Consider the following 14709-nt stretch of genomic DNA (forward strand, 5'->3'; position numbering starts at 1 on the left):
GCGTCAGCAAATGGGGGAACCCTCCCCATATTCTCCCACTGGAGGTGAATTTCACCTCATTTGTACTCCACAGGAAGCAATTCCCAATCTTTAGCCATGCAAATGTATGTATGGTGAGGAATTTCCAACTTCCCCCACCTCCCGCGTCATAATTTACCCCCATTCCAAGATTTTCTAGGTTTCCCCCCTCCCCCATTACTATGAGGGTGACCTGACTCCCCCCTTCCACAGACCCCCCAGAAGAGAGGCCTGTGACTGGAAGTCCCCAGAAAAGAGACACCTATCAGGAAACCCCCCAGAAGAGAGAGCCCAGTTTGGAATCCCTCCAGAAAAGAGATCCCTGTCTGACAGCTAGGGAGCAGTCCAGAGCGAGACAGTGAAAATATTTATCACAATCACAAGAAGCAGCACCGGTCAATTCCTGGAAAGAGAAAACCAGTCAGCTGTGTTTAAACCCCCCTCAGATCTTTCATCTGCAAACCTCTTTGACATTGATTTTACTGACAACTTCCATATACCTCAGGTTTTTTTTTGTTCATGGGTGGGTGCGTTGCAGGCTCTGCCAACATTTATTGCACATCCCTAATTGCTCTTGAGGGGCAGTTGAGTCAACCAAATTGCTGTTGGTCTGGAGTCACATATAGGCCAGACCAGGTAAGAATAGCAGATTTCCATCCTTAAAGGATGGAACTAGATGTGTTTTTACGACAATCAACAATGGTTTCATGGTCATCAATAGACTTTTAATTCTAGATTTTTATTGAATTCAAATTTCACCGTCTGCAGATGCGGGATTTCAACCTGGGAGTACTCTGGATTACTAGTGCAGTGACATTACCACTGCGCCACTGCCTTCCCAATGCTGTCAGCATTCTTCCATTCAAAGAACAAAGAAAATTACAGCACAGGAACAGGCCCATTGGCCCTCCAAGTCTGCACCGATCATGCTGCCCATCTGAACTAAAACCGCCTACCATTCCCGGGATTATATCCATAAGACCATAAGACATAGGAGTGGAAGTAAGGCCATTCGGCCCCTCGAGTCCACTCCGCCATTCAATCATGGCTGATGGGCATTTCAACTCCACCTACCAGCATTCTCCCCGATATCCCTCTATTCCCATCCTATTCTTCTATTTGTCAAGACGCCTGTTGAAGTCACTATCGTACCTGCTTCCACTACCTCCCCTGGCAGAGAGTTTCAGGCTCCCACCACCCTCTGTGTAAAGAACTTGCCTCATACATCTCCTTTAAACCTTGCCTCTCGCACCTTAAACCTATGCCCCCAGTAATTGACTCTTTCACCCTGGGAAAGAGGTTCTGACTACCCACTCTGTCTATGCCCCATATAATCTTGTAGACCTCGATCATGTCGCCCCTCAACCTCCGTCGTTCCAGTGAGCGCAAACCCATGTTTCTCCAACCTCTCCACATAGCTAATGCCCTTCATACCAACCATGTTGCTCGTTCTGGGTGAGTGTGCTTAACACTCAATTTGGCTCTGTTTCGTTCCTTAGCTTTGGAGTCACCAGGTATCGTTAAGATACCGCCACAAGTTTCAAGTTCAAGTTCAAAGCAATAAATCCATACACCAGTTAGTAAGTTCAAACAAGACACGTTTATTATATTACAGTAATCTACTAATCATGCATATAAAACTATAAGACTAGGCCAAATACTTATCTGGATAAGGGGACTGCCGGATCAGGGAACAACGGCCTCTAGCTTTGTCCTGGGTCCGCAGGCTTCCAGTAGTTATGGACTAAAGGGGGTCAGGAGTGTCTACTCTCATAGCATGCATTGTGACACTTACTTGTTTGCGGCTGCTGTCCAGACCTCTCCCTCAAGGTTCTTTTGCTGCAACGGTGTTCTGCTGGGAGGGCTGGCTGGTCAAGGAGAGGCTGGCAGAGAGAGCGAGCTGGGGTCGGGGTCTCTGTCTTATACTCCTCTCAGGGTCTGGGCGGACCCTCTATACACTTGCAATCGATTGGGTCTCTTCCCAATCGATTGATTTGAATTCCCCAATAATGGGGCAGTACCTCGATCACTGGGGCAGCTCTTGGGACCTATTGTTTTGGACTTCTTTGGCGCCGAGAAGTCTGGCCTTCCATTCAATGTATCGATTTCTGTTTAACTTGTTTCCATTGTACCTGGGGATTGCCCGGTATCGCCTCATTATTATGCTAACTGGTTTATTTTCACAGTGCTGTCTGGTTTCTGCAGCAGTCAGAATATACAAGTGCTTTGCAAGCTGCTTGCTCTTTACAACATGTCCATTTTCCCTGCATTCCTTGCAATCTTCCATTTTGTGTTGGGCAGTGGTCACCCCAGGTGGCTACACCAACATCCTGGTAAATCTTTTCTGTACCCTCGCCGAAGCCCCCACATTCTCCTGGTGGTGTGGCGACCAGAGCTGAACACTGTGTTCCAAATGTGGCCTAACTAAGGTTCTGTAAACATGACTTGCCAATTTTTAAACTCAATGCCCCGGCCGATGAAGGCAAGCATGCTGTATGCCTTCTTGACTGCCTTCCTTCTTGACTACCTTCTCCACCTGCGAAGCCACTTTCAGTGACATGTGTACTGTGTACCTGCACAACCAGATCCTTTTGCCTATCAATACTTTTAAGGGTTCTGCCATTTACTGTATATTTCCCATCTGTATTAGACCTTACAAATTGCATTACCTCACATTTGTCTGGATTAAACACCATCTGCCATCTCTCTGCCCAAGTCTCCAATTGATCTATACCCTGCTGTATCCTCTGACAGTCCTCATCGCTATCCGCAATTCCACCAACCTTTGTGTCGTCCGCAAACTTACCAATCAAACGAGTTACATTTTCCTCCAATCATTTATATATATTACACACAGCAAAGGTCCCAGCACTGATCCCTGAGGAACGTTACTAGTCACAGCCCTCCAATCAGAAGCGCTCCCTTCCACTGCTACCATCTGTCTTCTACGACCGAGGCAGTTCTGTATCCATCTTGCCAGCTCATCTCTGATCCCGTATGACTTCACCTTCTGTATAAGTCTGCCATGAGGGACCTTGTCAAAGGCCTTACTTAAGTCCATGTAGACAACAACCACTGCTCTACCCTCATCAATCATCTTCGTCACTTCCTCGAAAAACTCAATCAAGTTGGTGAGACATGACCTCCCCTTCACAAAACAATGTTGCCTCTCGCAAATATGTCTTATTTATTTCCAAGTGGGAGTAAATCTTGTCTCGAAGAATCCTCTCTGATAATTTCTCTACCACTGACGTAAGGTTCATCGGCCTATAATTACGTGGATTATCCTTGCCACCCTTCTTACACAAAGGAACAACATTGGCTATTCTCCAATCATCTTCCTTAACTCTCAAGTGCTCTAACTGCAATGTTTATAAAATCAAGCTTTGATTTGCAGCTCCTGGACTACTTCAGAGTTAAGTGCTGTCAGTTTTTAGCTGACCACTTCAAATTGACTTAATCATGAAAGGAGGTGATTGGAAAGCACTTAAGTCTGTTTAAAGTGGTCGTGGAACTGTCAATCAAAGCCTGATGTTTATAAACGTTGAGTAAAGCACTTCAAAGTTACTTAACCGTGAAGGGAAATGAATGGAACAATGCCGACAGCTGGGGTGTGTGGAAGCTGTCAATCACAGCCTAGTAAAATCAGTATCAAAGAGAAATAAATGAATGTTCGCAGATGAAGCTCTGAGGGGGTTCAAATCCAGCTGACTGCTTTTCCTTTTCTAGGAATTGATAGGTGCTGCTTCCTCTGCCTGAACCAACAGGTGTATTGCCCAGATGACGATTAAAGCAGTGATGTTTTTCACAGCCTCTGTCTGGACTGTGCTGTAGCTTCCAGACATTATTCTCATTTCTGGGGGGCGGCGGGGGAAGAGGTGGCGGGGGAGAGGGGAGAAGGGGTAGGGGGGAAGAGGGGGTGGTAGGGGGGAGAGGGGGTGGTGGGGGGGAGAGGGGGGCGGGGGGGGGGAGAGAGGGGGCGGCGGGGGGGAGAGAGGGGGCGGCGGGGGGGAGAGAGGGGGCGGCGGGGGGGAGAGAGGGGGGCGGTGGGGGGGGGGAGAGGGGGCGGTGGGGGGGGAGAGGGGGCGGTGGGGGGGGGGAGAGGGGGCGGTGGGGGGGGGGAGAGGGGGCGGTGGGGGGGGGAGAGGGGGCGGTGGAAGGGGAGAGGGGACGGTGGGGTGGAGGACGTGGGCGGTGGGGGGGAGAGGGGGTGGTGGGGGGGAGAGGGGGTGGTGGGGGAGAGAGGGGGTGGTGGGGGGAGAGGGGGTGGTAGGGGGGAGAGGGGGTGGTGGGGGGAGAGGGGGCGGCGGGGGGGGAGAGAGGGGGCGGGCGGGGGGAGAGAGGGGGCGGCGGGGGGGGAGAGAGGGGGGCGGCGGGGGGGGGAGAGAGGGGGCGGCGGGGGGAGAGAGGGGGCGGCGGGGGGGGAGAGGGGGCGGCGGGGGGGAGAGGGGGCGGCGGGGGGGGAGAGGGGGCGGCGGGGGGGGTGAGGGGGCGGCGGGGGGGGTGAGGGGGCGGCGGGGGGGGTGAGGGGGCGGCGGGGGGGGAGAGGGGGCGGTGGAAGGGAGAGGGGGGCGGTGGGGGGGAGGAGTGGGCGGTGGGGGGAGAGGGGGCGGTGGGGGGGAGAGGGGGGTGGGGGGGAGAGGGGGTGGTGGGGGGAGAGGGGGTGGTGGGGGCGGAGAGGGGGCGGAGTGGGTGGTGGGGGGTGCGGTGGGGGGGAGAGGGGGCGGTGGGGGGGAGAGGGGGTGGTGGGGGCGAGAGGGGGCGGAGTGGGTGGTGGGGGGTGCGGTGGGGGGGAGAGGGGGCGGTGGGGGGGAGAGGGGGCGGGCAGTGGGGGGAGAAAGGGGGAAGGGGGCAGCAGTGAGGGATGAGGGGGCGGCAGTGGGGGGAGAAGGGGGAGGGGGCAGCAGTGGGGCAAGAGGGGGGAGGGGCAGCAGTGGGGGAAGAGGGGGCGACAGTGGGGGGAGAGGGGGGCAGCAGTGGGGGGAGAGGGGGGAGGGGGCGGCGGTGGGGAGAGAGGGGGGGAGGGGACGGCAGCGGGGGAGAGTGGGGGCGGCGGCGATGGGGGGAGAAGTGGCGGCGGTGGGGGACGGGGGTAGGGGGGAGGGGGGGCAGGGGTGGGGGGAGTGGGGCAGGGGTAGGGGAGGGGGCGGCAGTGGAGGGGTGGGGGCGGCGGGGGGAGGGGGCGGCGGGTGGAGGGAATAGGGATGGCGAGGTGAGAGGGGGCAGCGGTGGGGGCAGGGGATGGCGAGGGGGGAGGGGATGGCGAGGGGGAGATGAGGCGGCGGTGGGGGGGGAGGGCGCGGCGGTGGGGGGAGAGGGGGCGAGGGAGAGGGGGCGGCGGTGGGGGAAGAGGGGGAGAGGGGATGGCGAGGGGGAGAGGGGGCGGTGGGGGGGGAAAAGGGGGCGGTGGTGGGGGGGAGAGGTGGCGGGGTAGAGGGAGAGGGGGCGGCGGTGGGGGAAGAGGGGGGAGGGGGAGAGGGGATGGCGAGGGGGAAGAGGGGACTGCGGGGGGGAGAGGGGGCAGTGGGGGGAGAGTGGGTGGCGGGGGGGAAGAGGGGGGCCGCGGTGGGGGAGAGGGGTGGGAGGAGGGACGGGGGTGGGGAGAGGGGCGGGCGGCTTCCTGCCAGATGTCTCTTTTCTGGGGGCCTCTTGACTGGGGTCCCTTTTCTGGGGAGTTCCTGACAGGGGTCTCTCTTCTAGCGGGGCTCACTGATAGGGGCTCTTTTCTGGGGAGTCTGTGTGCGGTCTCTTTATTTAGGGGGTCTCTGTGGGGGCCTCTTTATTTAGGGGTTTCTGGTCAGGTGAAATTTGGTGGGGATGAGGTAGGACGTTCTTGCAGTGTGGGGGGGTTGGGGGTGGGGGTGACCCGCGGATGGAGTTTGGGGGCAACTCCCTAAAAGAGTTACCCCCTTGGTCCACTGCACCTGGGCCATCTTTGTCAGGACCAGTAGTAATTCTCAGTCACATGATTCCTGGCCCAGAGGACATGAGAAATACGTAGGTCTGGACAACATGATGCGCAGCCTGCTAAATGTATGAAAATCAACTATTATGAAATGAAAATCGCTTATTGTCACGAGTAGGCTTCAAATGAAGTTACTGTGAAAAGCCCCTAGTCGCCACATTCCGGCGCCTGTTCGGGGAGGCTGTTACGGGAATCGAACCGTGCTGCTGGCCTGCCTTGGTCTGCTTTCAAAGCCAGCGATTACCCCTGTGAGCTAAACAGCCCCATTAAGACCCATTTGCATTCTTCCGCTGAATGGGGGGGCAAACCTCTATCCTGGTGGACGGCAATTCCATTTTTTTCACGATGCTGGATTCTCTGCCTCATGGGTAACTCCACCACTGGCGGAGAGTTCAGCCCATGGAATCATTTTCTCCATCAACTAAATATTGATTGTAATTAATCCATTTTATTCGGTTGCTGCCCAGATGGTGAAATTGAAAATAATCCCTGTGTTTTGTGAATGGTTTCCTGCTTTTATTACATTTGGTGTGAGTGGTAATGATTTGCCCCTGAATTTTAACTTCACACTGCAATGCACCCAAGCCCTGAAATTACAATATGAGATTTAAAATAAAGTATTGGAGAGATAAATTTCACATAATGTTCTTGTGTTTGATCCCATGGGGGAATCCCAGAGCCTAAGTTCTTTCCTGTGTTTAGCTATACTATACCTCATTTAGAAGTGATTGATGTTGACACTTGAGAGCCTGCAATGGAAAATTGTTCCATTCCCGATTGCCAGCATCCTTCACCCTTAATGAGCCTGAAATTCAACACAGAGCACTCACCTCAACCTCCTCAAACACAGCATTGTATTTACTCTAGTTTGCATTGCATCAGATTTGCTTTTTACACAGCATAAGCATGTCTGGAAACACAACAATTTTTCTTCAAGTATGCTGCACCTGACTTAACATCCTTTGTGTTATAATTTTCAACGGTAAATAGTGCTGGAAAAAAGGTGTTGCAGGAAAAAAGGCAGAGCTGATAACATTAAGCATCAAGTACATTGTGACTGTTAAATATTTGCTTTCTTTTTTATGACCTTCGTATATAGTTGTTACCTCAAGCCAACACCTGTGCCCTCACTCCATCTGTAAGTTACTAGACACAAGTACACAGATCATTCTTTCACTCTATTACCCATATGAATGGTATCCATTCCAATATGTATGTATCTTGCCATTGCTTAAAGGACCATAGGCATCGCATCTGTTAAAGAAAGATAGATAATTTAGCTACTCGTAGCTTGAGGGGCACCACTCCGCAAGTGTGGGGTGAGTCAAGGAATCAGGGTATGAATTACCATTGCCAGTACAGGGACTGAACTTGAACCATTGGCACCATTCTGCCTCACACCCATTAAAATATGCCTTCTACATTCAAAACAAACATTGTATTCCTGTAAAATAGATGTTTTTTGTCTTGGTTGGGAGGCTGACTGTACCTCAGAACAACAGTCCACTTTACAAGTCAGAATTGAAAATATATGTTGTGAAAGTGCACTGAGTATTATATTTACATTGGTTAGCTTTTGGGTTCAAAATAAACTTTCAAGGTTATGGCACAGTGGTTAGCACTGCTGTCTCACCGCGCCAGGGACCCGGGTCAATATTCTGACCGTGGGTGACTGTGTGGAGTTTGTATGTTCTCCTCATGTCTACGTAGGTTTCGTCTGGGTGCTCCGGTTTCCTCCCACAGTCCAAGATGTGAAGGTTAGGTGGATTGACCATGCTAAGTTGCCCCTTAGTGTCCAGGTATGTTCAGGTTAGGTTATGAAGTTATGGGGATAGGATGGGGTGGGCGCTGGAGTGGACCTAGGTAGAGTGCTCTTTCTGACGGTCCTTGCAGATCGATAGGCCAAATGACCTCCTTCTGCACTGTAGGTATTCTTGGAAGTTTGTCACTCTCTCGAGCAAGGAAAATGTTACAATGTGTCACTGGGCCATCAATATATAATCACTGTTTAAATAAGGGCAATATTTGTATAGTTTTCAAACCAGTGAGCCAAATACAATGAAGTTGCTTTTGAATAACATTTGTGACATGTAAAGGAGTGTATGGTTTTAACCTGGAACAAATGTCTCTGTACACTTAAAACATGCCAACCTCAGATTTTGGGCTCAGGTGTTTTAGAGAGTTTATCTCTAAAAGCCTGGTGAGTCAGAACCACTGGTAGCTCAGTACAATTGTTACCTTCAGATCTCAAAAAATATGTATGAATTGCTTCACATTTGTAGTGGAGTGGTCATGTTGCTGTGGCAACAAATCAGTTATGGAACCATTCCAAAATATATTATTATCTTGGAGTTGGGAGGCACAGTATGTCAGCATGTGATCTTTTAACTTCTGACTCCTGCATTTAAATCAAAACCATGCTGATGAAGGCCTAGTGGTATAACTATGTTCCGTGAATTGAGTTTCAGCAGCCTCAACCCAATTGCTATTGTGTGAAATTTGGGCCAGAATTTTATGTGTCTAGGCCGGGCAAGCACCCAACCCAGGAGTGCTTACAATCTTCCAAGAAGACATCAGGAGCGTTTTCCAATTACAAGGTCGGCGGGCACGTGCATGAATTGGATGTCCACCCACTGACAATTAAAGGCTATTAAAAATCCAATCGATAGCGATTTTACGCTGCCAGTGCTATTTTTAGCTCGTCGCACAGGCAAAATGGGTGGATTACACTTTTTGCATTTCCCCAGCCAAAGTTAGGTGGGAATAAAAGGCCCTTGAACCAGCCGCAGTTTCTGTGTGATCGAGTTCTTACCTCGACTTCCCTAGTTATTGTTCACCATTTTAAGCATGACTTTCAGTATTTCAGGACTTCTCTGGAAGGTTTTCCTGAGAACTAATGGACAGCGTTCCATCATTTGCAAGGCACTAGACCTCTGTATCTGTTCCAATCGGTTTAGTGTACCCTGAAATCACCTCTGAAGAGGATTTGAGGGGCAGGAAAGAGAGGAATGCAGGCAGCGTCCCTTTGTGAAATTAACTTGCCTCCAACTGCAAGAGTGGTCACTGCATGCCGCTGGCATTGAAGGTCACAATGACCTTCAACTTCTACACCTCCGATTCACTTCGGGTCTCAGTGGGGGACCTGTGTGGTGTCTGGCAACCAGCCGCACATGATTGTGTCAAGCTAGCGATTAATGCCAACTTCAGACACATTCGCACTTTCACCAACTACTGAACATGAGGGCAGCCAGATAGCGAGGATGAGGACCCTCTGCAATGGCTGGGTTTACCAGATTCCAGGGTGCTATAGGCTGTAAACATGTGGCCATCAGGACACCAGCAGGTGAGCTGGGGCCTTTTATCAACAGGAAGGGGTACCATTCGATGAATGTGCAGATTGTGACCACAGGACTCTGATTTTGCATGTATGTGCCCATTATCTAGGGAGCTCACATGATTCACATCTTGCAGCCCTCCAGGTACCAAGACTGTCATGGCTCCTGCAAGATTGGATGGATGGCTCCTGGGTAACTAGGGTTATCCCTCGAATGGTGGCTGATGACCCCACTCTGTCACCCAAAAACTGAGGCAGAGGGGAAATATAGCAGGAGTCATACCTCCGTAGGTCTGGTGGTGGAAGGGATCATCAAGATGCTCAAGATATGCTTCCGATGCCTTGACCAATCCATGGGGTCATTGTAATATCTACCAGAGCATGTCTGCCTGCCTAGCTGCCATGTGCTGTGCCCTGCACAAATAACTCTGACAAGGGGAACCCAGAAGAGGTTGGGGAAAGCGAAGCAGGACCACAAGTCAAGGTGGATTACTCCAGTGATGGGTCTGAGGATGAGCCTGGGATGGCACAGGGTGAGGACATTGAGGCGGACAACAGGAATATTTGGGGGAACGGCATGGACGCAAGAGATGCATTAATCCAGCAAACCTTCATCCAACGCATGGAGGCTGACACAATCTAATCCAATTACAATCTCTCATTCACAATAAAACTTTCCTGAAGAAACCAACCCAGAAATGTTGCATCACACAAAGCTCTCAACCTACAAGCCTGTGTAACATCTGGCTAATGTACAAAGCATGCAGCCAACTCTGCCCATTGAATTGAGGAACACATGTATGTGACTTAACATAAGAACAGTATGCAATTGTGCCAAACCTAACAAAATTCTAAAGTAATTAATGTAAATAATGTCACTCACGACACGCCTATGTTGTAATGAAGGTGCTTTAAACTTGCACCTGCAGGTGCTGCAACTTGGTGCCCCCCTACCCCACCCCTCGCTGGCAGCAGCATTGGAGGCAACCTGCTGACTTTGCTGTCGTGGTGGCCGTGATGACCTTGGCGGGCGTTCTCTGGTCACTGGTGCCTGGATTGGCTCCAGCTGAGAAGAAACATCCAGTACCATTGATCGTCAGCCAATGGATCGGCATCGTCAGATGCAGCGATCATTTGTAGAGGGGGCGGAGGAATTGCTGCCTTTGCCAGGAGCACCATGAGGTGTGTTTGCATCTCCCTGACCAACATTGATGGATGGACACCTAGCAGACAGAATCGGTGCCTCATTCATCTCTCACAGCCGGTGTGGTGACTTGCAGGTCCGAGCACATTCTCCCCCTGTGTGCGTGGGTTTCCTCCAGGTGCTCCGGTTTCCTCCCACAGTCCAAAGATGTGCAGGTTAGGTGGATTGGCCATGCTAAATTTGCCCTTAGTGTCCAAAATTGCCCTTAGTGTTGGGTGGGGTTACTGGGTTATGGGGATAGGGTGGAGGTGTGGGCTTGGGTAGGGTGCTCTTTCCAAGGGCCGGTGCAGACTCGATGGGCTGAATGGCCTCCTTCTGCACTGTAAATTCTATGATTCTATGAGTGCAACGCCTGAGGGTGTCCCTGAAGCTGGCTCTCCACGAGAGTTGCCACTATTTCAGTTGAGGCTGTGCGCTTGATGCTCAGGATCAACACAATGCTGATGTTCCACATGGTCTCCTCAATGACGGACGCCACGGCACACAGATCCTCATGGATCTCCGCCAGATCTCCTCGTGCATCCCACTGGACATAATGTACCTGCCGTGTGATGGATGCCTCCAGAGGCCCGCCATCTGCTCCAGCTCAGTGTGGACCTGGTCTCCAGTAGTGCTCCCACTGTCGGCGCCCTGGGACTTCTCTGCCTCTGCCAACTCCTCACATGACTGTGATGTGCCCTCATCACTGTGCACTACCCCTGAAGGTGATTACCTATCGCCCACCACTGTGTGAGTATCTGCACTGGTGTCTGGTAGCGAGAGACAGCGTGACATGGGTACGGGAGTGATGTATTTCTGGGTGCCTAATGGGGAGTCGCCTGCACCTGGTATGGTTGGCTCATCTGCTAAAGGAAGGTACAATATCAGTGTATTTAACTGTCATCACCACTATACTTGCTCAGTGGCCTTATGAGGTAATGAAAGGATATGGCACAGTGGTATCTGCATTGAAACTTCACTGGGTACTCTGGCTGGGACAGCTCACTTTCAGGGCCCATGACCGCTCCCTTACGCGCAGCACACACATCTGGGACATTCACATTTGCTTTCATCCCAGAATCCCGTCTTGCCAGGACTATGGGAATGAGCGTGCTGTTAGCAGTCCAACTCGAGCGCATCTCTCTTGCTCCTTGTCAGCACCAGCAGATGAGGGACTCCCCTACAAATTTGGCAGCGCTCCGCAGTATTTTGACTTGGGTACAATAGAAAGGCTCATACTGGGTCCACCGTGCTTGAGGACCATTCCAGGTGCCCCCTCCCACCACGCGAGCACCGCCAGCCGGCGTAAATCCGCGCATGCGGCGGAGCGTCAGCGGTTGCTGACGTCATCCATTCGCAGGGGAGGGGGTCTCTTCCGCCTCCGCCATGGTAAAGACCATGACGAAGGTGGAAGAAAAAGAGTGCCCCCACTGCACAGGCCCGCCTGCCGATCGCGGGCAGGCCATCATGGGGGCACTCCCTGGGGTCAGATCAGATTGGGGTCAGAGAATTTTGAGGGAATCTAGGGAACAAATAGCAGAAGTGCTGATTATAATTGATGAGGACCTGCTCCAATGTCTTTGACAGTGCTGCAGTTGGGGATATACTTCAGTAATGCTCAGCAGCAGAAACCCAATATGAGTCCTTTAATTGCGGTGCCGGCTTATTCAGACTTGCTGTCAGGCCTCTGACATTGTTGCTCATGGGTGGCCTCATTTTCTTGCCATTTGAGGTATAATTAATACTTACTCCCTGCTTTGTAGAAAAGCATCTTCTATGCAGAAATACAAATTCGGTATTAATGGTTTCACTGAGGATGTAAAACTGGGTTATACTAACACATAAGTTACACTTGAGTTTTATGTGTTTTAATAGACAACATTTTGCTATGTTATGTTACATATATTGTTTTGATGTGGCCCAACTCATTTGCCTTTGATTGCAGGAACAAAGAAAAGCCGACATTGCTCTCAGTAACCTAAAACACCAATACAATGCCAATGTAAATGAACTCCAGATAGCAGTAACAAAACTTAAAAAGGTAAGGGTTGTCTCTAAGATGGTAAAATAACTTTTGAGAATGCAATGTAAAGTGAGTATTGATTCATTTTGCTTTAAATCGGCATTAATGTAAAAACAAATCATTTTCCAAAATGAACTTTTCAAAAAGGTAATTTGCGAAAGCCAAATGACTTTTCGGAACAACGACCCACATTTTCATGCCTCTGTCTCTGTCGGAATGGAGGCGGAAAGGCTTTAAAAATGACAAGTGGATCCCGACTCAGGAATTCCCGCCCCCATTTCTGTTTCTGTAATTATTGTCAGTGCAGCATAAATTTGTAAGTACTGAGCACACATGTTGCACTCTCAACTTTGCCGGATCCTTTGTGGGGACAGGCTCGCATTTATAGGAATCATGGTTAACAGCTCCTCAGACGGTCTGCAACCCTGGGGGAGCCTAATTTGGAGTCAGAAAGCTCTTGACAGATAAGTTTAAAAGTTGATTAAAGGGCAGCACGGTGACGCAGTGGTAGCACTGCAGTCTCACAGTGCCGAGGTCCCAAGTTCGATCCCGGCTCTGGGTCACTGTCCGTGTGGAGTTTGCACATTCTCCCCGTGTTTGCGTGGGTTTCGCCCCCACAACCCAAAGATGTGTAAGGTGCGTGGATTGAACTCCCTAAATTGCCCCTTAATTGGAAAAATAAATTGGTACTCTAAATTTAAAAAAAAAAGTTGATTAAATGGGAAATGATAATGGAATGAATTCTCCGCCCCACAACGCCACCAATGCAGATTGCCATCAGATGTCTGATCGAAATTGAGGTTCACACTGGGTGCCGAGCCTACCGTTATGTTCCAGACCCCGCTGGCGGCGGGATCAGGGTTCATGCCCATGCACCAGCAGGTGGACGCTTAGTGGGCCCGCACCAGAATTTCTGAACCCTTGCGCTTCTCTGGTCGTATGGGCCAGGCATCAGGTGGACGCAGATCACTATTACTTACCAGTGTGTTCCTAATGTGGTAGAACTCACCATGGGCCAAGGGGATAACCCCTTAAGGGAGCTGACCCCAAAGTCAACCCGAGGGCCTGCCTCCATCCCCACCTCACAATGCACAATCTGCCCACCCCTCCCAGCCACCCCCACTCCCCAGGGACGTCCCTAAAATGAGAGACACCCCCAAGGGTCCCCTAAATAAGCGGAACCCCCCTGAGCCCCTGAGATTCCCTGAATAGGGGAAGCCCCCATCCCCACACAGACCCCCAGAAAAGAGAACCCTGTCTGGAAGCTAGAGAGCAGTCCAGACAGGGGCAGTGAAAAAAACTACTTTTGTAACACTCACCTGGGCATACACCTGTTTGCTCAGACAGAGGAAGCACCACGTGTCCATTCCTGGAAAGAGAAAAGCAGTGACCTGTGTTTAAACCCCTCAATTCCTCTAGCTGCAAGCCTTTCATTCATTTCTCTTAATGGACTATGATTGACAGCTTCTACAAACACAGCTGTTAGCTGTGCTTCATTCATCTTCCTTCATGGATGAGTAACTCTTTAAGTGCTGTACCCATAATGTTTACAAACATCAACCACATCAAAGAGAATTAAGCGAATATAATCCTAACCGACTCAATCTCTCCTATATCAATCCCACCATCCCAGTAATCAGTCTGGTAAATCTTCGCCGCACACCTTCCATAGCAAGAACATTCTTCCTCAGATAAAGAGACCAAAACTGCATACAATATTCCAGGTGTGGCCTCACCACGGCCATGTATAATTGCAACAAGACATTCCCGCTCTTGTACTTTAATCCTCTTGCTAGGATGGCCCAGGGGCACATTGGTAGCACTGCTTCCTCACAGCGCTCGGGATCCGGTTTAATTCCAGCCTTGGGTGACTGTGTGGTGTTTGTACATCTCCCTGTGTCTGCATGGATTCCCTCTGGGTGCTCTGGTTTCCTCCCACTGTCCAAATATATGCAGGTTAGGTGGACCATGCTAAATTGCCCCTTAGTATCCAAAAGGCTAGGTGGGGTTACGGGTAAGGGTGGGTGCTCTTCAGAGGTTCGGAGCAGACCTGATGGGCTGAATGGCCTCCTTCTGCACTTTGGGATTCTATTAGGGACCAACATAACATTAGCCTTCTTTATCGCCTCCTGCACCAGCATGCTTACTTTCAGTGGCTGGTCTCTGGTCTCGTTGTACATTCCCCT

General features: G+C 50.9%; 1 protein-coding gene across 3 annotated transcripts in view; it reads left to right on the plus strand.

The window, feature by feature from the left end:
• Window positions 1-14709, plus strand: part of rasef (RAS and EF-hand domain containing) — an 80042-nt gene that overhangs the window by 22242 nt on the left and 43091 nt on the right. For all 3 annotated transcript variants that reach the window (XR_005461597.1, XM_038804893.1, XM_038804892.1), the window contains exon 4: window positions 12446-12541. Coding sequence is in view for 2 of the 3 variants with exons in the window: in XM_038804893.1 (XP_038660821.1) it covers window positions 12446-12541 (96 nt within the window). In the remaining variant the exon portion in view is untranslated. The remainder of the gene's footprint in view (window positions 1-12445; window positions 12542-14709) is intronic.

Source organism: Scyliorhinus canicula, chromosome 8 (assembly GCF_902713615.1).
Source record: "Scyliorhinus canicula chromosome 8, sScyCan1.1, whole genome shotgun sequence".
NCBI classification, from domain to species: Eukaryota; Metazoa; Chordata; class Chondrichthyes; order Carcharhiniformes; family Scyliorhinidae; genus Scyliorhinus; species Scyliorhinus canicula.